This window comes from Arvicanthis niloticus, chromosome 18 (assembly GCF_011762505.2).
Source record: "Arvicanthis niloticus isolate mArvNil1 chromosome 18, mArvNil1.pat.X, whole genome shotgun sequence".
In the NCBI taxonomy this organism is placed as follows: Eukaryota; Metazoa; Chordata; class Mammalia; order Rodentia; family Muridae; genus Arvicanthis; species Arvicanthis niloticus.
Window position 1 is genome coordinate 42,362,698 of NC_047675.1, and position 24,689 is coordinate 42,387,386.

Sequence of the window (24,689 nt, forward strand, 5' to 3'; positions counted from 1 at the left end):
ACAAGATAGATTTACTTTGACCCCTCCCGTCCCCCCTCCCCGGTTTCTGAGAATCCAGATTAAGATTTTCATGTTTTCTCGGGAGGCATCTAGAGCTGTTAGCTGTATTGATTGTGTTCACAAACTTAACCTATGGTATTCTATTTTGTTTCAGTTTGTAATTTAGCTCCTTTTAAAAAAATTTTTTTTTTGAGCAATGGATCATTCAGCAATGGATTGAGCAACTTTCCATCGTTTACCCAAGTTTTCCTATTATGTTCCCATCAGTGTCATTGGCTTCAGGGTTGAACTTAACGATAGTCAGAAAACACACAGCATCTGATGTTCACATTCGTATGTTGGCTGGAGAGGATTTACAACTCAGGGTGAGGTCTATCTTGGGCGAAGTTCTGTGGGCACAGCAAAGGTTAGATAGTCATTGATGTTGGTTAGTGTGACCTACTGATGTCAGTTGAAACCTGTTGGTAGAAGAGGTTAGATCATCTGTCCTTAGTGGTCTTCTGATTGGCTTTTCTGCTCATTTTCCAGTGAGGGTATGGATGTCTTCACCATCACTGAACATGGCTATTTCAACCATACCTTTTTTTGTTCTCTCATGCATTCTGCAGCTCAGTTATTGCCAGCATAGGTTTTCATTGCTGGGTTCTGTATGGTACAGTGGGAGCTTACCATTCTCTCATCATGTAATGTTCCTGTTTGATAATTTGCTTTGCTCTGAAGCAATGGTCCTCAACCTTCCTAATGCCGTGGCCCTTTCACACAGTTCATCGCGGTGTGGTGATCCCAAACCATAAAATTACTTTCATTGCTATTTTATAACTCTATCATAATGTGCTCATCTGATATGCTGATGCTCTTAGGCAACCTCTATAAAAGTTTAATTCAACCCCTTTAGGGGCCATGGCCCACAGGTTGAGAATGACCACTCTACAGTGTTTTCCTCTGATTTTTTGGAAATTAATGTCATTATAGTCTATGTTTTCACATTTATACTTTACTTCTACCCAAAGTCACTTCCGGTAAATAATAAAGACTTAAAACATTTTTAATGCACTCTGACTTTTTTTTTTATTTGTGTACTTATACTATTTAGAATAATCATGAGAGACTAATGTCCTAGTCTCTCTTATAGCAGCTTAGATGAGAAAGGGTTCCAGATGGCGGTCCATGAAAGCCGAGAAGTTATGCCAAACTCGATACAGCCAGTCCCATCACATTCATAGCCAAGATTGGAGAGAACGGATACATGTTCACTTACTCAGCTCACTTTTATTCACTCTTACACAATTCCCTGGCCCAACCATGAAATAGTGACTCTTACCTACATCAGGATGAGTCTTTCCACAGCAATTAACCCAATTTAGAAAATCCCTCACAGGCATCCCCAGAGGCCAACCCGATCTGGGCGATCGTTCCTTGAGTCTCTCTTGCCAGGAAACTCTAGATTGTAACAATCTGACAATTAAAACTAATCATCACGACTAAGGTAAGTGTAGAACACTTACCAGGAATGAAAGTCCCAACTACCCACTCAGCTTTCTCAGGATGTGGGAGGTGCAAGGAATTACAATTATGTAACAGTGGGTATCAGCTGATTCAGACTCATGTGGAGTTTTGCTAAGATAGACTGACGTGCTGAGACAAGACATATGGTAAAGCAAGACCCGTGGAGGACACATGATGTTCGGAGGACACATGATGTTCGGAGGGGGTATAACTAGGACTCAATGGACAGTGACCGGGGCTTGCTTACATAGCTAGCATTTCAACACATCTTTGGTCTCACTAATCCTCACTTCATTGAGAGAGGCACAGCTGAGAACTTCTCTTGTCATCCCTGATGGTCCTGGTCACTCTGCTGAAGCCTGGTTGTTTTGCTAGGTCATGCCATCGCTGCTAATTTGCGGCTGCTATCCCGACACTACTAAACTGGTATATTCGTGAAGTATTTGTGAATAAATCAAGCTGCCACTGATGAATCCTGTGAACTGCTGATTTCCTGACGACTCAGATGGGATTTTTCTCCAAAGAACAATTTCTAAACAGGTCCACTTCCTTCGTATCCTAATAACCTTTCTTTTCCACTACCTCTGGTGAATGGTGGGCTAGAAGAGAGGTTAAAGCATTTAAGAACCCATATTAAAAGTAGGTTTTGAAAAGTCAAAGCTTACAGGTTATCTTGGATATATTAATTGAGGTGGGAAGATCAGCCCACTGTGGGCGGCATCATTCCCTATGCAAGAGGTTCTGGATTCTGTAAGAGTGGAGAAAGGCAAGCTGAGTGCTGGCATGCATTCATGCAGTCATCATTTCCTGCTCCAGATTATAAATGTGATATAACTAATCCCTTCCAGCTTCTGCCCCTATACCTTCTCCCTGGTGAGAAATGGAGCCTGCAACTCTGATCCAAAACACACCCTTTCTCCCACAAGCTGCTCTTGTCAGGGTATTTTATCACAGCAATAGCCCAGTTTCATGGTAATAGGTGCATTTTTTTCCGTGACATTAATCTACATATGAGAGCAAAACTCAAGTGATCAACCTTCTGTGGAGGACATACCAATGGCACCCTGTTCATTTAATATTCTCAGGAAAATAAATGAAACCTCCAGTGACACTGGGTAATAGTAAAGGAATCCTGACCTATACACCAAAGTACATAACTCATAAAAAAATTGGCAACAAACACTAAAAAGTTTCTAAAAATGTAAGGACCAAAGGTTAATTCAAAACTAAACATACCGTGAATATGAGGTGTCTTGCCCTTCTTGATGGAGCTGCGTTTTGCAAACTAACAGCAGCTCTGGTTCTGAACATACATCAGGTGCACTCAACATTGTGTATGCCCTCACTGTGTAAAGTCAACAAATGGTGTCTAAAACACCCCAAACGCCCTCCCTCAAACTTAAGGCTCAGAGTTGCAGTGGTGGTTTTTACAGGAAGTTTTCCATTCTTGTAGAAACTAATGTTTAATTAAAACAGCAACAACAACAACAACAAAGATTTCTAATAGATTCCTACCGCCATTCCTCAGTTTGTAAGTATCAAATTAGTGATTCTTTGACTTGGCTTATGTTACACAGATAAGTACTTTCTTTTCATTACCATGTAAACTGTTTTTCACTTCAATGAATGTCAGGATTATATGTAGACCAAAGGATTGTGTTCAAATACATTTCTTTATAATTTATTATCAGTAAATGTTTGATATTGAGATGCCAAATCTTTTAAGTCCAAACTTCATTTTAGAGAACCTGACCTAAGTTTGACTCTGGTACACTAACAGGCTGGTACCTAGTATTAGTTTCCAAGTTGTCCCCTCAACAAAACCTGAGCCTAGCTCCAGTCTCTATGCTAAGCCCCAACAAGACCAGAGTTTCCAAGTTACACCCTCAACAAGACTAGTGTCTCCAGGTTATTCCCCCAACAAACCTGCACCCCAGGTTACAAGCCCACCCCCTGCCTAATGACTACCAATGCAGAGGAGAACAGAAGTTAAGTTTATGATACAACTCCCAGCACCAGCCAATCATGTTAAAGGCCACAGTAACTTCCCAATTAGATGCTTGCACAACGTAATTCCTGCTTGCTGTTTACTATAAAGCCTTGCCCCATAGATATTCCGGACTCTCCCACCACCAAAACCATCCTACGTGACAGTGGTGCATTGTGGGGGCCTGAGCTAGCTCAAATAGAATAAATAGACCCTGCTGTGAGATTCCTCATATTGGTGCCTGTGTGTGTTTTAGGGGGTCACTAACATTTCCCTGGCATAACAATATCTATACCTACTTTTATACACACAAGGCCACATATAATTTTGTCTGGGAAGGCTGGATAGGTGGCTCAGAAGTAAAATCACTGGTTGTTCTTGCAGAGGACCTGGGCTCAAGAGCCAGCACCCCACATGGCAGGTCACAACAGTTTGTAAATCAAGTTCCAACATCTTCTGGCCTCTGGTGTCACTACACACACACACACACACACACACACACACACACACACACACACAGAGTGCATGGACATACATGTAGGCAAAGCACCTATATACATAAAATGAATACTAAATTTGTTGGGGGCTTGGGAGGAGAAACAGGTTGTAACTGGATAAAGCTTAAGATTCCCTAGAGTACTACAGATTCTATTTAGATTGACAAATGATAGAAAAATCTCACAAGGAAAATGAATCCAAGATATGGAGAGTGCAGCCCAACTCAACGGTTGCCAACAGAGTGCCAAAGCTACATAGAAGAGTAAATAAAATTCCAAGGGGACATTCAAGGTCATGACATTACTGCTATCCCATCAGACCAACCAGAAATGGGAGACCGTCAAGGAACAAGAGAGACCCCTCGTTCTGGAAAGAAAAGCTTCTCATTTTTTGACAGTTAAGTGCAAGGAAGAATAAAATATGCCCGGGCTTTGGTTTTTCCAAGTGCTTTCAAGTTTTAGTCACTAACACTTACAGCAGAGTTGAGATTATTTAGCACTTAGTGTGAATGTAAAGAAAGGGGCAGAGATGGGAGGTGGTGGAAAAGGTGGAAAGAATTCGAGAACATGTCGGATTCCTCCAAGTCGGCTTATACAGCAACACCTTGGATATCCATCACATTCCCACACCAAAGAGAAGGCATTAAAATTAAACAAAGCTACCTCAGAGGAATCAGTGGAAGGAAAGGTCAATGAAGAGGAAATGGCTCATGTTCTCCCCATTGATAGGAAAATCTCATGAGGAAAATTAACCCAAGATATAGATAGTGCAGCCCAACTCAGTGGTTGCCAACAGATTCTGATTCCTGATGCACGGAGTCAGACCTGACTGTTGGTTGGAAGTCACTTTGGCTACTTCTCACTTCTTTCTGAGCTGTTGGGTTCTCCTGCCAGAGCCTCTCCTGCTGGAATCCTGTTTGCCTCCATCCCAGCTGTCAGCTACTGAACCTTCCAGAAAAGGGAGGAACACACATCCATGCATACACAACAGGTCCTTCCTTCATTAATGTTAACTGACATAACAGATACAGTGCATATCCAGAGTTTTATAAGAAAAACAAACAGGTGTGTGAGGATTCAAGTGGAAATCTCCTTGATCAGAAACAGGAGGGAAGTGTGTGTGTGTGTGGGGGGGGGGGAACAAAGTGTCAAGATGTTACATAAACAGCCAGAGATGCTGCAAAGACTCACATTTTCATTACTGCAAAACAATCTAGTCAATCAGTTGAGACAATGTACGCACACACACAACCCCCTCAGATTCTTTCTTCTATGTGATTGTTACTTTTACATGTGTAAACGTGACACAATGTAGACTCACTGGGGAGGAGAGTCTCAGTGAAGGATTGTCTGGATCAGGTTGGTTTGTGGAAATGCCTGTGGAGATTATCTTGATTGTGTTCATTGATATGGGAAGACTCAGCCTAAATACAGGAGGCGCCATTCCCTGAGCTAAGTACTGGATTGTATAAGAACTAGAGAAAAAAACAAAACAAAACAAAACAAAACAAAAAAAACCCCAAAAACAAACAGCAACAAAAAACGAGCCAAGCATAGGCTTCCTTCCCTTCTTTCCTTTTTTCCTCGTTCTCTTTTGCTTTTTCTTTCTCAACCTCCCTCCATCCCTCCTTTCCTCTGTCTCCTTCTCCCCTCCTCCCCTTCTCATTCTCTCTCCCTGTTGAGTGCGGATCTAATCAGATGCTTCAAGCTCCTGTCTTGACTTCCGACAATGATTTCGACTTGGAATTGTAAGCTAAACTGAACCCTTTCTCCTCTAAGTTGCCCTTTTCGGGTTGTATTATTATTATTATTATTATTATTATTATTATTATTATTATTATTATTAATCACAGCAACAGAAATGACATTAGACCGTTCTACAAACCCTTTCTAAATTGGCTCAGCTCTAGTATCAAATATTCAGCGTTAAAGTGAAATCGGTTGGTTTTATAACATGAGCATCTTCCCTGCGTGCTACCATATCCCCAGTGGATTAGTGTGCCCCACATAGTATTGTATCTCACGATGGTATTGTTTACACCCACGTGTGTGTCATATATCTCACGTGGGGGCAGTAGAGTGGCTGGCTAGCTGCACTTGGCTGACTCCAGGGACCAGCGGCGGCCACATCTCCAGAAAACACGGGAAACGAGAAAAATTTGACCCACGAGAGACCGCATCCTGTCACGACCCCATCTCCTTGAGTTGTATAGCGAAGGAACGTCCTTGCCTGCCTTCTAGAATCCTTTTGCTAGGCTGCAAAGCAACCTGCCACAGGCAGGGCGGAAGAGCCGGCTTCAGAAACAGCCTGACCGTTGCGCAAGCGCAGCCCATAGCTTTCAGGAAGCCACTTCCTGCCTGGTTTCCTAGCAACGGGGAAAGCGTTGTTGACATCCACAGAAACTGCAGCTCAGGCTTGAGAGTGGAGCTGTCCCACAGCCGCGATGGTAAATGGGGTTCTTGTCTGGAAGGGTAGAGGGGGAGACCCATGTTCACAGCTGTCCTGGGAGGGTCTCACCATTCACTGGATGGCAGCTGGAAGGGGCGCTATTGAGAAACAGAAACGGGAGGTGCTGAGATGTATCTGAGAGCTAGGGAAGTTTGCAAAGAGCGATGATGGAGGTGGAGAAAGATCCCAGGCTGAAAAAGAACCGGACCGGGAGAACAAGAAAGGAAAATCAGGAGGGAGGGGCGAAGAATGGAGAGAGAAGAGGGGAGGAGAAAGAGAAGGCGGGGAGGATGCTACCCAACCTTGCCTGCACCTAAAAGGAAGGAGAGGGAAGAGAAAAAAGGGCGGGGGGGGGGGGGGGGAGAAAAGAAAGGCAAAGGGGAAGAGAAGAGAAGGAAGGGGATGGGAGAGAAAGAAACGAAGAGAAAGGAGTGGAGATAAAGGAAAGGGCGAGGAGGAGAGAGGAGGACAGGCACAGAGGTGGCGGGGGACTCAGGAGGTTGCAATAAAGATTTGAAAGTCAGAAGAGAACCACCTTGGAGGAGAGGAAAGTTAAGTGAGGGGCGGAGAGTGGAGAGGAGCGATGGAGGAAGAGAGGAGAAGATCCGCGGCTTTGAGGAGTTGTACACTCTCCTGAGATGAGCAGAACTGTGCTAGTTTGTGGTTGTTCTGTGCCAGACATAAGGAGACCAAGAAAAGCCAAGTGTCAGAGATATATCCCAAGAAAAGATGTCTGCATTTACCGGGGTTTGGATTTCTTGGTTGGTTGGGGGTTTTTGTTTGTTTGTTTGTTTTTTGTTTCGTTTGTGTGTGGTTTTTTTTTTTTTTTTTTTTTTTTTTTTTTTTTTTTTTTTTTTTTTTTGCTGTTCTATTTGTTTTTGGTGTTTCGTTTGGTTTTAGTTTTGTCCCTGGTACTATCAGATTCTTGCTATCAATGTCACTGGCAATGTCTTCTTTTCAGAGGACATCTCAGGCTCAGAGCTTCCATGGCACTGAGATGTAAATATATGCTCTCTTCCTTTGTTTTTTATAGTCCTCGTTATTTGTAACAGGGACCCAGTTTTTAACCTGTGGTAGCAATGCTAGGTCCCCTCTGCAGATGCATTTCTTCAAGCTTCGGGCCATAGAGTAGTTTAAAGAACATGCTAAGTTCAATGTTAATAGTGTCCATCGTGAGGAAAGCCATGAATCCAGCCTGGCATTTCCTCAACTTCAGAAGACACCTGCCCTGGTGTCGGAAAAAACAAGGAACGTGCTCCCTCATGTCCACATTGGGTGCAAAAGAAAACCTGTCTCTGACTGAAGTAACACAACATTCATTTGTGAGATGTTGGGAAAGAAAATGAAAGAATAGATTCTTGTCACAAAACTGCCAGGGTAAGTGGGGCATGGTAATGCCTGTCTAGAGTCCCAGTGCTCAGGAGGCTGAGGCAGGAGGATTGCCGCAAGTTCAAGACCACACTGACCTATACAGTGTAAGATTCTATCTCAAAAAAGACTTCAAAAAATATTCCATGTGAGGCTGCAGAGAGAGCTCATTGGTTAAAAGTACTAAGTCCTCTTGTAGAGGACCCAGGTTCAATCCCCAGCACCCCATGGTAGCTCACAACTGTCTGTAACTTTATGTCTAGGTGATCTGACACCCTCTTCTGGCCTCCACTGGCCCTAGGCATGCACATGTTGCACAGACATACATGCAGACAAACAGCCATACATGTAAAATAATAAAATACATCTTAAAAGAAATGTAAATATTCACCATGTGCTGTTGGGAATGAGACAGCACAGGGGGCAGAGTGCTTTTATTCACAGCTCGAAAAGGTGTGCATAAAACCTAGCTGTGAGTCACAAACACAGACATTTATGGCTAAACATTCAGCTTAAACCAAGACACAACCAGGGGACTCCAGCATCCTGCAATATAATGCTTGCATAGAATGCCCTTTGTAACATAGGTCAGCAGAATGAACCCCCAATGGGAATAAGAGAAGTAACTAAGGTGTCTCAGAAAAGTCAGCTTTTGGGCATTTGGAGGATACAGCAATGACCTACGAATATTTAAAAGCTATGACATACGAAAGGAGTTCTTTGTAAGTATGGAAATAGGAGCTACTGAAAGATGACCCATGGTAGCTTTCTGGGCAATGTAAAAAACAAAACAAAACAAAACAAAAAAACCAAATAAACAAATAGACATTACCCTTCTAGACAATAAGAACATAGAAGCTTTAGGGATCCCTTGTGAAGCTCTCTGTCTTCATTGGGGCTGAAGTCTGGCAATCTATCTAGGTTATATGCAAGCTGGGGCCTCTTACTCAGTCCCCATAAGAGATCTAACGGTTCCAAGCTTACCTTTTAAGCACCCAAGCATATTGTCTCCATCTCTGAGTTAAAGAAATAGTGCTCTAGGTATGTTCCTAGATACTCTCTGCAGAGTAGATGTAAACCATGGGCACCCTTTGAGTTAATGGTGGCCCCGATCTCTTGCAGACAGAAGTGGAGGAAACCCTCAAGAGGATCCAGAGCCACAAAGGGGTCATTGGAACGATGGTGGTCAATGCAGAAGGTAACCCTCACCACAGGCTGGCTGGGCTCGACACACAGAGGCGATCCATTTATCGTGTCAAGAGTGAAAATATTTACATTAGATTCTGATTTGTAAAAGCCCATTTTGTCTGTGCCAGCTCTAGAAGTTATTCATCAGACATCTATGGGATAAATACTGTATACCAGTCACTTCTCTAAGAGCCAGGCCACACAAACAATGTCTACAGTACCTACACACACACACACACACACACATACACACACACACACACACACACAAGAACACTACACAGCATCTTCTTCAGAAACTCTGATAATTAACATCACATCCCTTTGGGAGGGCCAGCAAAGCTCTCTTGTTGAGGAGAGGGGAAATTGTGTGATTGGTAATTTGGTTTTGGCCTAAGGTTATAAAGGCTACAGTACAGAGGTTCAACCTTCATTTTAAACTAACAGTTTCCTTTATCATAATTAGTTTAAAAAAAAACCTTTTAAAGTCTATTTTAATAATGATTTTAGTTTATTATTTGCAAAGTTCATATGTGTCTCTAATGTATCTTGGTCATCTCTCTTCCCCATCACCCCCCCCACCTCTCCAAGTCTTCCCAAGGGCCTCCAACACAAGAATTCACTTCATAGCATTTCAGGAATAGTCTTATAACTAATGGGCAGGAAGGAACAATACATTGCCGGCTATGAAGTGTGGATACTGGCCTGGGACTCACACTGTCTCTGGGCCACTCGCATCTGCATAGTGAGCCTGCAAAGACAGATCAGTGGGTAAAGGTCCTTGCTGACAAGCCTGAAGACCCAAGTTTTATCCCCAGCAGCCAAGTGCTAGAAAGAGATAACTGGATAACTGACTCCAACAACTTGTCCCGACTTCCACATACGCGCAGGTACAGGTGCACCTGCACAAGGCACTCAAGCGTCTCCCTCTCCTCCTCCCTTCCTCTCCCCACCCCCCACTGAAAAAGGCATAGCATTTTCTCTGCCTACTTGTTGCTCCATGCTCTGCCACAGCGGCAACCTCTTAAAGGTTAGCTCGTCCCTTTGCTAATTTGGGCATCTATAAGAGTAAGAGGTGCCAAAAATTCCAGAGCATCCTTTGAAATAAGAGTAGCCACTTCACAAAATTCACAGTGCAACCATAGAATTGGCTGACCTCCAGCTCGGTGTTGTGGTGCAATCAGTCAGCAAACGCTTACTGCGCAAATACCAGCTAAGAGACTTGAAATTCTGCACTCTGTCCTTGTCATTAAGGATGGAAAGATAACCCCAGTTCCTGGTGGTTGTGGCCATTAGGTGAGAAGACTATCAAGTGCCCAGTTTAATAGCCAATGCTTAATAGGACTCTAATTAGAGAAGCTCTGCCAACTTTTATTTATTTGGTTGAGATTTGCAAAGAAAACATTTTACTTGTTTTATAAAATAAAAAAAATAACTCTGCCAAATTCAAGTAGTGATGGGGACCACGCCTGAGGAACGAGGGAGAAAGGGTTAGGATTGTCTATACAAGAAATGAAAAGCTGAACCACGTATTTCCAGGAAGTAGCCCTGGCTAAACAGGTTCTGCTTCTAAGTATTTGCTCCATGGTCTCATACTCTGACTTACATGAGCTCCCTGTGTAATTTAGCAGAGGTGCTTGTGAGTTTCCTTTAGCCATGACAACAAATACCACACACTCTTTGGCTCTGAATAGCAGAAATGGGAGCTGGGGAGATGGCCCGGCTGGTAAAGTTGTTGCTGTGCAGGCATGAGGACCTGATCCCCAGAACCCATGTGAAAAGGCAGGTGTCATGGTTTGTATGTGCTTGGGCCAGGGTGTGGCACTATGAAGAGGTCTGGCCTTGTTGGAGTGGGTGTGGCCTTGTTGGAGTGGGTGTGGCCTTGTGGGTGTGGGCTTTTAAGATTCTTGTCCTAGCTGCCTGGAAGTCAGTATTCTAGCAGCCTTCAGATGAAGAGGTAGAACTCTCAGCTCCTGCACCATGCCTGCCTGGATGCTGCCATGCTCCCTCCTTGACGATAATAGACTGAACCTCTGGATCTTTAAGCCAGCCCCAATTAAATGTTGTCCTTATAAAAGTTGCCTTGGTCATGGTGTCTGTTCTCAGCAGTGAAACCCTAACTAAGGCAGTAGGTATAACAGCCATGCTCCTGGAATACAAGTATTTGGAGAAGAGGAGACAGGGATTTCCCTGGGGCTCCCTGGCCAGGCAGTCAGAAGAATTTATAAGGTCTGAGTTCTCTGAGATAGAGTTTCAGTAAAATTAAGGTAAAACTGAAAAAGATCCCAATGTGAGTCTCTGACTTACATATGCAATTGTGTACACACAAACATGCATAGACACCACACATTAAAAAAAAAACCCTATAGGAATTTATTATGTCTCTTCCTGGAGAGTTGAAATCGAAGCCAGCATGTCAGTGGGTCATGGTCTTTCTGAGGACTCTAAGGCTGGAGGCTTCCTGACCTCTTACTAGTAAAGTCATTGATTGTCACACTACTACAGTAGGTCACTCTACAGATGTGTCACCCTACTATACCTATGAGGGCCCACCCTGACCCAGTGTGGCTCCATTTCAACTGATCGTTCCCACAGAGAACCTCTCTCTAAACAAGCTCATCTTCTGAAGTTTAGGGTGGACTTACATTTTGAAGAACACTTCAACCCAGTACAGTCACAGTCTCCTGTGGCACCCAGGCCAGTGCTGCTAACGTGTTTCACTGCAGTGCCTTAGTCTCAAGCACACAACATGGTGAGGTGCATCCAATGTCTGAAGAGCATCATGCCAATGAGCGAGGGAGAAAGGATTTGGATCCAAGACCAAAAGAAGGGGATGAAGTGACAAGCCAGATGCAAATGAATACTCCAAGTGAACATGGGTAGGGAGGAGCTGGGGAAGTCCCTCGTTGGTGGACTGCCCGCCTAGCATGAGTGAAGCCTTGGGTCCTGTTGAATAAATAGGCCATAGTGGGACATGTCCATAATCCCAGAACTGGGGAGGTAGAATCAGGAATTCAAGGTTATCCTCAGCTACATAGAGAGTTTGAGGCCAGCCTAAGGTGTGTGACGCCCTGTGTTGTCCCTGCAGGGCTGATAGCTCATGTGTGGGCATGGGCATGGATCCTGTTGGGCAGTGTTGTGGGTTCTACATGTCTTCTGAAGTCCTGGGCTGCTCAGATTGGCTTGGCTCCAGGGAGAAACAAAGGTGCAGGATTTTTGAGTTCACTTCGCATGGCGCCCAAGCACAGGGGAGTTCTCACTCAGTCTAAAGTTCCATGGGGGAAGGGGGGAGCAGGGCTCTTGAATGGACCCAGAGGCTAGTGGTCTCCATTTGGGCCTCCCAGACACCACTGGGGGGTGGACAAACAGAGATGTGAGAGGAAAAAGGGGGGAAAAGAGACTCTTGGTTGCTGTACTTGCTTGGCAGGGTCGGCTAGCTTGAGTGAATCGGTGGTCCCCATGGCTGGAATGAAAAGAAGTCCTCCATGTGAGATTAGACGACAGCTCAATAGTTGAGACCTTCTCCACGGTTCTCCACGGTTCCCCACGGTGGGCCCCAAAGACACGAGGAAGTCCATGGTTTTTACAGGCTTTATTGTCATGGTGGATGGTAGATGAATCTGGCGGCACCCCCTCCCACTACACGCCTAGGGTGGGCCTTTGGTTAAATACCATTTGTAAGGAGGAGGGTCTAGGAAAGAATACTTAATTGGCTACACCCTCTGACCTTTAGGTATCTCATTAATATGGAAATCTCTTGGGGCTAAGGCCTGTAGTTATACCCTCTACCTGTGCAGGGGCACAAACCTCTCTTTGGGAGGGGGCTGTATTGTCCTACGTGACTGAAAGGCTCGGGTCAATGGAGATCTTTGCCACATGTCAGGAGCCTGGAATCTGGGAGCGTGGCAAAATGTATTCTGTCCCTTGTAGGGTCTCTGGCCATTTCTAGCCAGTGCTCTATCAGAAACCAAGCCACACTTTCACAACCCCACATGTTCCCACCCCCCAAAATGTATAAAAAGAATGAGGAGGGAAAGATTCAGATATTAGAGTGACTCTCCTCAAGTAGCAAAATCAGAAGTAAAGTTTGCTCTCCTGCACTTCTTGGTGAAAATTTCTCTGGGTTTCTTGTTGAAAGCAACAACAAAATGTTATTTTTAATTCCATAAGCTTTTCTCTAACGTCAACTAGGATAATATTATGTCAGGATTCAAGGCACTTTTCAAGGGTTGTGGAAACTTGGTTTTTACTTGAAGTCAAATTATCATTCTCCCCAAAAATATAAGTAAGGGGCTTATTTTTGTGGTGAGATGGTTAATGACCAGAGCAGGACCAGGGGTGTTTCCTGAGGGTGCATGCTGTAAGTGGCGTGACCTGAGTTTAGCAAAACACTCAGTCTCAACAGTGTACCCAGGTGTGGCTGGAGGCATCATTTATTACAGTTCAGCTTCGCAGACCTTCAGAAATCCCTGCAGTTACCCAGGACACTGTTGCCACCCTCTTGTCTGCCAGTGATTGTGAATGAAAACTAGCAGACAGTGTGTTAATATCATTGACAGCCTGCCTTTGTGCTTAACTGTTGGCCTACAGCATCCATTGGTTTAGATGGCATCTTATGCCAGGTAGTGTAGTAACCATTTGCTTTGTTTCTAAGACACAGGTCTCCTATGTAAGCAAGCAAGAGAACTACTCTGATTTGCTGGTTCCAAGTGGTCTAGGTTTGGATGACAGTAGATTCTTTATTCATTCTAGTTTCCCATTTAGAAGAACATTCACTGTAATACTGATACGTGCATATCTACCTCCCAAGCACCCAAAGCTGTCAGACATTCTTTTACATGTAAGCTTTTATGTGTAGGCTTTTGACTTTGAATATTCTTGACACATCCAACAATTCATCGTCTGAATAGCATTAGATTTTATCAGCCATCCAGCGGATTCCTTTTCTTCTGAAATACAATCTACCCACCAAAGCAAAAATGAGCAGTGTCACCCCACAAACCAAAACAATGGCTCCCAGCTTCCTGGGGCCACAGATTTCATATTTCAGAGCAATGCCATAAATCCAACACTATCAAATTTTTAAATGTTCATATGTTTCGTTCAGGGAGCTCCAATTTGGAAACGTCTCCTTCCAAAACAAACAAATATGCGACAGGTTATGTAGCCTTGTCGATAGAAGTCATAGACTGGGAACAGCCCAAATGCCTGTCACAAGGACACATAGGTTACGTGTATAACAAGACAGACCCTTGACTACCTGATAGACAAGTTAGCCTTATATTTTCTGAATCAATTTCCAAAAGGTCTTAAAGGACTATATTAGGGTGCTATTAAAGACTATACACACAAATATATATTCTTGAAGCAAGGTGGTGAACTGCCCTTCATTCTATGAAAAAATAGAGAACAAAGCAATAGTCAGTATTTCCTGCCTGTATCCACAGTCAGATGCATGTATACACTTAAATACAGAAGGCAGATAGAGGGCAAGGCTGGAGAGATAACCTCCACCCCTGTAGAGTGCTTACCTTGCAAACATGAGGCTTTGATTTCCAATTCCCAGGACTACAGAAATAAAGAGAGGGAAGAAAGGAAAGAAGGAAGGAAGGAAGGAAGGAAGGAAGGAAGGAAGGAAGGAAGGAAGGGAGGGAGGGAAGGAGGAAGGAAAGAAGGAAGGAAGGGGATGAAGGGACGGAGAGCATTAAACACAGATTGTAGTAATCATGTGAGTGATAATTCCAAGTAATTTTCAATCACATTTTGAGGATTCCTGGATGGCTATGTAAGAAACTAGGACCTATTATTGTCTCTCAGGAAGGAAGTGGTTGAGGCCAACAGGATGGCTCAGTGGGTAGTGTACCCACCTTGAAAGCAGAAGGAGCTGAGTTTGATTCCCAGTGGATGTGGTAGTGCTCTCCTGTAATCCCAGCACTGGAGAAGTATAGACAGGATGATTACTGGGTTTGTTGACCAGCTGATATACCCTAACAGGTGAGCTCCAGGCCAGTGAAACACTCCCTGTCCTGCAGGAGGTCTACAGCATCCCTGAGGATGACACTCATGGTTGTCCTTTGGCCTCCACATGAACATAAACACACACATGCACTAAAAGTACTTTTGGTTTTGTTTTCAGAACAGAGCTGGCCTCAAACTCACAACCGCATTCCTATCTGAACCTTTACAAGCATTCACTACCACTCCCAAATTAATAATAAAAATTAAATTTAAATTATAAATTAAATTATACATTAATTTTAACTGGTACAAAGCAAGAGAACACTAAATACTTCATGATTGGTTGGTTGGTTGGTTGCTTGCTTGCTTGGTTAGTTGCTTGGTTGCTTGCTTGCTTGCTTGGTTGCTTGCTTGCTTGATTAGTTGCTTGGTTGGTTGGTTATTTGGTTGGTTGGTTGCTTGGTTGGTTGCTTGATTAGTTGCTTGGTTAGTTGGTTGGTTGGTTGGCCAAGGCCTTACATTTGTTAGGCAAACTTTTGCCACTAAGATGAATTCCCAGCCCTGACCTCTTGATTGCTTTCAAGAGTGAAAACATCTTATTCCCATAGTTGTGTATGTGTAATTCAGAAAGGTGGGCTCTGTTATTTATTGACCTAAATTATGAACAGACAACCAAAACAGCCTAAGCCTCTGATTCACAGTTTTGTCATCTATGCTTTGAATAATTTATTTGGGTTCTATTTCTTATCCTAGCACTGAGCCATTCAGACTTCAGTGGTTGTCTGTGTTTAAGATATAAAACAAAACTGCCCATCCAAAGGTCCTTCTAGAATTGGGTTCCTGCTACACCACTGCCTCCCACTGGCTATACATGCATGCTTTGTGATTTCTTGGCTTTGCAAAACAGACTTCCCTCTGGGGAAAGTGACCAAGAACTAAAATTACAGAAATGAATGGTTTTGTATGATACCTCATCTACAGAATAGGTTGTCCTGTGAACACCAAAAATCTTTTCTTCTTCTTCTTCTTCTTCTTCTTCTTCTTCTTCTTCTTCTTCTTCTTCTTCTTCTTCTTCTTCTTCTCCTTCTCCTTCTCCTTCTCCTTCTCCTTCTCCTTCTCCTTCTCCTTCTCCTTCTCCTTCTCCTTCTCCTTCTCCTTCTCCTTCTCCTTCTCCTTCTCCTTCTCCTCCTTCTCCTCCTTCTCCTCCTCCTCCTCCTCCTCCTCCTCCTCCTCCTCCTCCTCCTCCTCTTCCTCCTCTTCCTCCTCCTCCTCTTCCTCCTCCTCCTCTTCCTCCTCCTCCTTTTCCTCCTCCTCCTCCTCCTCTTCCTCCCCCTCCCCTTCCCCTCCCCCTCTGCCTTCTTCCTCTTCTTCTTCCTGTTCCTCTTCTCCTCCTCCTTCTCCTTTTCCTCCTCCTTCTCCTTCTCCTTCTCTGTTTGTTTTAAAAGCAAAACTGACAGTCTCCCAGAGTTTCAGGAAGACTGATAAAATTCTACAATGATGACCCTTTAGTTTTGAAAACTCTCATCAGTATTAGTTTCTGCAGCTATGTTTTCTGAAGAAAAACCCAAGTGCCACTTTGGATTATTGTTGACCAGCCCTAATTCAGATGCTTCAGGAATTTGATTATGATCTGATACAGACTCTTATTATGTGTCCCTTTCTTAAGTGAAGGCACACTTTGTAATGAAATCCCTAGAGTTTCTGCCTGTGTGGTAGTTCTCAACATGAAGATTATCTCCAATCAGATATAATATGCACAAAGCACCTAACTTGGTGCTGCATAAGAGAGAGACACTGTGCTGGGTGGCCCAACCATGGCTCAATGGCTTTGAACTGAATTGACTCAGACTTGCATTTTTGTCTGGCTAGAACTTTTAATTAAATCAATAGATTTAATCTGTTTTAATCTCATATAATACAACAACAGAGTGAACAAGAGGCCAGATTTAATAATGTTTAAATAGAAAATAAGCACAAACCAATGACACCCCCAGAAAAGTCCATCTCATTGCTACCACATTTTTCTAATATAAAATTTATGGTTTGCAAAACACTGTGGGTTGGGGTACAGGGTTGGAAATTTGTAATGCCCCTGCTGAATAGACTCCCTGGCTTTGGTAGTGCTGTCCCTTGGTGGCTCTTTTTTCAGGGAAGCAGACAAATTCCACGTTACTGACCACATATTTCATAAGTGGGATGCCTTGAGAATGCAGATTGATATAGAGATAGATGATTACAATTAAAATAATCAATTAGCAGCTTCCAGATCATTTATGCAGGAAATACTCACCACACATTCACTATTTAAAAATGTAAAATACCAAATGCCCAAGCAATACACTATTACAACATACACATAGAACAGGAGTGTGCAGAGATGAACAGGAATGTCAGTGGCATTTTCAACAAGGGAAGCTCGCGTGTTCTCACTTCAATGATGGGGAGCCACAGTCAAATCGATAAACACAGCCTTACTAACCTACATTTAAGATTCCACATAGAGACAAAAAGATGATAGGACAAATAATAACCTAAAATTGATGCCAGCTGGTAATAGCCGCCATCCATCTTTCTGCCATTTGCAAGGATGAGTGACTCCCAGTAGCTTTTGCAATGTACACATATACCACTTTTACAATCAGGAAAAAATAACCCCAAATTAAATCTCATCGCAGGCATTCCAATCCGAACAACCCTGGACAACTCCACAACAGTTCAGTACGCGGGTCTTCTCCATCAGCTGACCATGAAGGCCAAGAGCACAGTCAGGGACATTGACCCCCAGAACGACCTGACTTTCCTTAGGATCCGATCGAAGAAACACGAAATCATGGTAGCCCCAGGTAATCGGACATGTTGCTTCCTCTTTAAAATGCCTTCTCTGTTTTGCTGGTTTAAAACCCTGTTTCAAGGACTGGGGGACTGGGTGATCTTGGCAGAGATATGGATCTTTAATATGTAACATGAGATATAAAGCTCTTTGATTACAAAAACAAAGTTCAATTCAGAAGAGCCAAACTCAAAATCGGTATGAAATTACCAAAATAATTTGGCCTTTGAACAGGCTGAATTTTACTCCCTTACATTTACTGGTTATCAAAAACGGGTGATGGAAACATGGCACATGGACTTTCTGAATAGTGGCAGAAATGGCCTATCCTGGGACTAAAGTAAGAGGTGAATCTAAAGCCTGTCAGTCGTTACCGCCCCTTGAGGTGAGTGTGACAAGCTGGTCTACTGGAAGACATAGCCACAGGGTCACTTCCTTGGAAGAATTTGCGTTCCCACTGATTCTGAATAATGGTGTTATAGTCCCAAACTGAGCAGATAGCATGTTATCACATCAGATAAATAGTTAAAAGTTTTATCTGTTACTGCACATGAACACCACTTGTAGAATATTTATCAAAATTAGCCAGGCCTAGGGACAACAGACAAATGCTGTGCCAAGTCTGTGTGCTTTAAACTTTCCCAGTGTGCCATGGGAATTCTGGTGCGCAGCCACTGTCTACGCTAGCTGAAGTGTTTGTGGAGTAGATATAAGTGAGTTAACCTCATGTTTCTCCCTAGATAAGGAATATCTTCTGATTGTCATTCAGAACCCATGTGAGTAGAAGCTGTGGCCAACCCTGTCCTCATGACGATACCTGGAAAGCCCTTCCCTCCTCTAACCCATAATATTGTACCCTGATTGAGTCCAGAGATATGCTCTCCTGTTTTGACAATGAAACTGCTCTACGTGTTTCCCTAAGTCCCTTGTAACTGTATTGTGGTCTTGTACTTTTGCTGTATAATAAACAAAATAAAATTTTGTTTGGTTTTTTGGTTTTTTCTGCTATACATGTCCCCGTTTTTAAATATCTAGTTAAAAACAAACAAAACAAACATTAAAAACAAACAAAACCACAGTATCTATTGTTCCCTGGTTAAAAAGAATAGGGAGAAAGAAAGAGTGGTTCTCAAGAGAGGTCATCACTGCAGCTCAGTAGCTTTGTCCTTCACAGCATACCTCAGGCTGCTGCCTCTGTTATGCCAGGTTACAGGAGCCAAGAGTAGATGTTGGGCAAAGCTGTATACATACAAGGCAGAGGATAACTCCAGAGAACTTTGTCTTAACTAAATATCTAAAGCATTCACAAAATGCAATAAATGTAGCAGGTTCCCTTGCCGGCTCACACCCATGCAGAGTAAATAGTTACATTTGGCTACACGTGCTTTACACTCTCCCATGGTTTTTTTTGTCTGTTTGTTTGTTTGGTTGGTTGGTTTGGTTTGGTTTTTTGTAACCTTTTAACTTTGAATTCACTGAAAATTCATGCAAGGTAGTAAAAAGCAAAGATGGCACACCCTATGATTACAGGTTGCTCAGCTGAGATCCCTGTCACCAGCAAAGAGTTTTCCTCCTCCCTCATCCCAATACAGTCTGGGTACCACTATACAGTACATATCCATTCCTGGACAGCTTCGGGAACTGTCTTCTGATAACACAGCATACACAAGATCTTCTGATAACACAGCATACACGAGATCTTGTTAGAATTCCAAAACTAAACAAATCCATTCATGGGGAAGGTAGTCCTGTTCCACTTAAGATTTGCAAAATTTCAAAGCTGGAGTGGACTAGAGAGCTAAATCACCGAGCCCCTGGTTCCTCAGGTTAGGGTTTCACCTGAGCCATGCCCAGGTGTCCTTAAGACATCAGGTATGTGAGCTTGACATGGTCTGAATATATCCTTGGAATTGGCACACATGCCCTGTATTGGGGTACTCATGTGAGATCCCTCCACAGGCTCCAAAACTACTTTCAGAAGGCACAAAACTGTATGTTGTTTTAAAAATATACCAGAAGTAACATCTGAGTCCTAAATCTGTCATCTGTCTTTAGTTTCCCAGCCCACACATGAGCAGATGCATGGCTGAGCGACAGAGCCACTTCCTTCTGTGGGGCCAGTCAAAACTTTCAAGCCCCATTTGAGACAGGTATGAAACCTCTGGCAAGCATAGACGGCACCACTACAAATGCCAGGACTCCATGTGGGCTCATCTGGGGGCTCATCTGGGAAGGAGGCCCCTCTGTCCCACTGGGCAGGGAACTGCAGAAGCCTTCCTAGATTTGCATCCAGAGTCAACTGTGACCCTCCGTGTGGGCAGAGACTCTGGCAGTGAAAGGCAGAAATTACCAGAGCCAATGGCAACTGAAGTGGATGTGGTCTTGTGGAATCTGTACCATGTCTCTGCTCCAGTGCATGACCCCCTCCCCCCATTCCCTCTTGGATTCACAGCAGCATAGGTAAGGAGCTACATTTCAAATATGATTGCACAAGAATCCTAAACGATCCAGATTCATCCAAAGTCATTGGTAGATTTTCTGTTTCCACTGATAAACACAAGCCTAGGCTCATGCTGTGCCTCTTTTTAACCCAGATAGCTATAAATTTGATCTGAACAACAGGAGAGCTGTTTACAGGGTCTCTGGAGAGATAGATCTCAGCCATAAATATTAGCAATATGGACTTCAGAGTCAAGCATAACAAGCCAGCTGAAAACACATGTACACACCATTAACACCATGCACCCCATCTTCATCTCTGAAGAGCAGAACCATTCCACTAGAGGCTCTTAGGGATGTGCCCAGAGCTCTGAGACTGCCTATCTTCTTCTAAAGCCAAAATTACCACAGGGTGTGCATGTGCACATGAATGCAGATGCTTGTGGAGACCAGCAGAGGGCAGCAGATCCCCTAGATCTGGAGTCCCAGTAGCCGGTTGTGAGTTACTTTGTGTGTGGGGGAGCCAAACTCAGGTTCCCTGCTAAAAGCCTGGGGAACTCTTAACCCCTGAATTATCTCTCTATCCCCTTTCCTTGGCTTTCAAAAAATATTACAATTATCCCCCAATTATGTGTTTGACACAAAGCAAAATATACCCATCCCCACATTAGGAAGTCATGCAATGTCCTTGAAATGGGAAGTGGAGCATGTACAGATGAGCACATTTATTCATTAATATTTCCTCTTACGTTCTTAATGAAGAAAAAAACGGATGGTGTTTGGGACAAGAGTTTTTCGTGTGGTAGGAAAATCTCCAAGTAAGGATCTGACAAAAATAAAACCACAGTTCATATCCTGAGAAATTCCCTTTAACCTTCCCTTCACACAATTCCCTCTGAGAATGGAGGAAGCTCAGAGATCTCTGGACAGTTTGGGACATTCAAGGCTGGCCACACTCTGTTAGATCGGCTGTGGTGAGTTGACTCATGTTTCATGAACGTCTCCCTGAGGAGATAAAGACAAATCCCTGCTTGGGAAGTTGCTTACAGAGCAAGGTTGAGGGGTTACTTAATAGCAGCATGGGCGGGCCCCAAATCAGTCTCACCCCAGTATTGATGACAACTTCCTCATATCTGCATAATTTGACTCTTTCCACTTCAGCTAGCCTTCTACACTCTGTATCTAGCACCTCCTGAGAACATGAGAGAACATGAAACCATGTGAGGCTTGGGCAGAATAACACACAGCCGTCAGGGAGGTACAAAGGGAGTGCAGGTACTCTCGGGGAGGGTCTAATGACACTCCCGGACACCTCCTATCTGTGAAGAAACTTCAACAGTCAATGAATATGCTTTTGGGGACTCTGGCCAGTATTCATGGAAGTTCTGATGAAGGTGATAACGCCTGTTATGTTTGGAGGACACCATTGTATAAACATATGCACCAAGCCATTCTCGAACTCAGAAGGAAGTGGAAAAAGCCTTCTCACTTCTTCTGGCTTCAGACCCTATGGAGACACCTGGACCTCTTTTCCTTTCAGTATACATGACTTCAGGGGTCTCTTGATGGATGTCCTGAGTCCCGAACCCTGGCCACATGCATGAATTGAGAAATTCCCCCTCTTTGCTCACCTTTACAACACGAGACACAACAGACTTGAAATGATAGGGCAGCTAAGTCTCACTCTGTTACTTACTAGAAGAAACAAGAGCTCCTTTTTTCCTCAGGTTCTTGTCTGCAAACATGGAGAATGTCCACTCACAGTGGCCTCGAATTCTGATATGGTATAGATGCTAGTTGTTAATGTGAACCATGTGTCACCCACAGTGGTCCTGATCCCTGATACAGTATAGATGTCTATCACCACCACCATCACCATCCATTAAAAACATGTTTACCGTAATAAAGCCATATACTACATCTCACTGTAGCCTCTCTGCTCCTCTTTAGCCATATGAACTAATATAGGTTCTAATCCCATAAAGTATGCAGTTCTGTACCAACTCTTTGGCTTATGGTTTAATATGCATTTCCATATTCTTACCTAGAATTTACACCGATTTTTTTAAAAAAAAAAATCTAAATGCAATTTCTTACACAAGATCAAGAGTGCAAATCCTGCCCAGATGAGGCCAATAAGAGGATGGACGTGTTCCTAATATTTAGATTTGGAGGAGTCAGAGAGGAAATCTTCCTCGTGGTTGAGCCAGCTCACAAGCACATGGTAGGGACAGCAGAGGTTCTAGCTCTCAGAAGGAAAGAACAGAGAGTAGGACAGAAAGGTGGGGGACTCCTGGGGCTACCCTGTGTTCTAGCTTCTCAGATGCCCTTGACTCTTTGATGTTATGAGTTGCCCCTATAGCTTTAAATAAGAACTTCTCCCCGCATGGAGTACATTTCTAGAGTGGATTCTGTGGCCTGAAACCAGAAGGACCTTCACTAACAAACCAGAGCCATATCTGGGTCATCTCTGGATGCTTTACTCAGGCATCAGGCAGAGCCAAGGAAGCAGAGTGAGCCGAGGGGCTCCCCGGGATGAATGCATTAATCAGAGATCTGAACAGATGGAGTGTGGTCACCTTCTCCCTTGCTCCAGGACATACCCTGTAGCTTTGCTAGACAGGAATGGGCGTTAACGAACCCTCCAGGAGGCAGAACTCCAGGGACAGGTTGGGACTGATATGTGGCTCTCACTGAGAAACAGGCTTTATTATTTTTGATTATGAAGCGACCTCTGCCTCCATCAATGACTAGAAAGATTGGACGGAGAGAAAGCAGCCATGTGCCTGGCTGTTTGTTGAACACAAAGAAAAGAAGGCTGAACCATCCAACTTATGTTTGGCTTTGTACCTCTGAAAACATCGGTTCCTTTTTCTCTCCCTTCAGCATATAGCACTCCAAGATTTGCTCACTGGGTGGCTTAGACTCCGACCACTCTCAGCAGACACAAACATCATTTGGATGTATTCAATCAAAACAGGGCAGGTCATTGTCAAGAGCACCTGGAGTGGTGGAGAACCACATAGGAAACAAACGGAGGGCTGGAGAGACGGTTCAGTGGTTAAAAACACTGGCTGCACTTCTAGAGGTCCTGAGTTCAATTCCCAGCAACCACATGGTGGCTCACAACCATCTGTAATGGGATCCAATGCTCTCTTCAGGTGTGTCTGAAGACCGCTAGTTATGTGTATCTGAAGACAGCTACTTATATACATACAATAAATAAATCTTTTTTAAAAAAGAAAACAAACAGAGAAAACATAAAGCGGACTCCCTTGGCTTCTCTTCTGTCCCCTGGTCCCCACTAAGCAACGTATTACAGAGAAAAAATTGCTGTTGGGTAACCAAAGAGAGAAACCATACAAAGTATCTGACATGTTATAGATGGCTTGTTACTATCTATCCTAATATAGATACTAGGCATCTATATTATATCAGGATTCAGGACCACTGTGGGTATACATGGTTCATATTAACAGTTGGCATCTATACCATATCAGAATTCAAGGCTTCCATAGGTGGACAGTGTTTGCTTTTTCAGACAAGAAACTGACATTAAAAGGAGGTCCTGTTTCTTCTGGGAAGTAGCAGATTGAGACTCAGCCCCCATGTTGTTTCAACTCTGCTGTGTCTCATGTTGTAAAGGTGAGCAAAGAGGGAGAATTTTAATATTCTGCATGTGGCCAGGGTTCAGGATTCAGGACATCCATGTAGACAGACAGCATGCTTGACATCTGGCACTGCTACTGTCCTGTGGCCACCATTACTAACACCTAGAGAGCCAGCCAAATGGTGGGTGTGAGTTGTCACCGTAAATGAGACCAGCGTCACTGTTTTTATATTTGACAAATATTCCACGAGGCTTATGCTATAGGGTTGTTTACTCCAGAGCTTTTCATTGATGCCTCGCAAGTCCCAGCAACCAACACTCCATGTATGCGGTCAGCAAGATGTCAGACAGCATTCCACCCATGCTGGTTCTCACTCCAGCACCTGGCAGAGGACACACTTAGTGTCTAGACAGGGACAGTCACCATCTCGTTCCCACCTCATTGTGAATGCACACCGATTCCCAAGATGGCAGGATCAATTGGGATGGGATTCACTAAGGTTATGAGTACCCTTGCGGTAAGCCTTGTCAGTTAAATCCTTTAAGCGTACACAAGACTAGATTCTGACCTCCTGAACTTAAGAGTGCTGAAAGGCACACCGACTCCCAAGACTTCCATGGGCCTCCTCCTGCAGAGCCCTAGGGCCTCCTCACCGATGCCAGATGAAGGAAAGGTCGGGCTCCTCACACGAGGCTCTGAGATGCTCAGCTGCACCCTGTGCAGAGGGTGCACAGAAGGCTTGTATCAGCACGTGCAGACCTCTAGGGAATGGACTGACGCCAGTATCATCATTTTGTAATGCCCCTAATAGCCCCATCCGCCAGACTCTTTATCCAGTGTGAACTTTACATTGTTG

At 43.8% G+C, this 24,689-nt stretch overlaps 1 protein-coding gene across 1 annotated transcript; it reads left to right on the forward strand.

Annotated features, from left to right (window-relative positions):
- The first annotated feature begins 6,287 nt into the window (after positions 1-6,287).
- Dynlrb2 (dynein light chain roadblock-type 2) lies at positions 6,288-18,765 on the forward strand. Its single transcript, XM_034522877.2, has 4 exons — positions 6,288-6,437; positions 8,930-9,005; positions 17,629-17,796; positions 18,524-18,765. Exons 1-4 carry the CDS (start codon positions 6,435-6,437, stop codon positions 18,565-18,567), a joined length of 291 nt encoding a protein of 96 aa, XP_034378768.1. The 5' UTR covers positions 6,288-6,434; the 3' UTR covers positions 18,568-18,765.
- The last annotated feature ends 5,924 nt before the right edge of the window (positions 18,766-24,689 follow it).

What these genes read in the sequence shown, in the direction of transcription:
- Dynlrb2 (XM_034522877.2), top strand. An exon ending in GATGGTGGTCAATGCAGAAG is followed by an intron (nt 9,006 to 17,628) that starts GTAACCCTCACC and finishes ATCTCATCGCAG; the next exon opens with GCATTCCAATCCGAACAACC. An exon ending in CGAAATCATGGTAGCCCCAG is followed by an intron (nt 17,797 to 18,523) that starts GTAATCGGACAT and finishes GTTTCTCCCTAG; the next exon opens with ATAAGGAATATCTTCTGATT.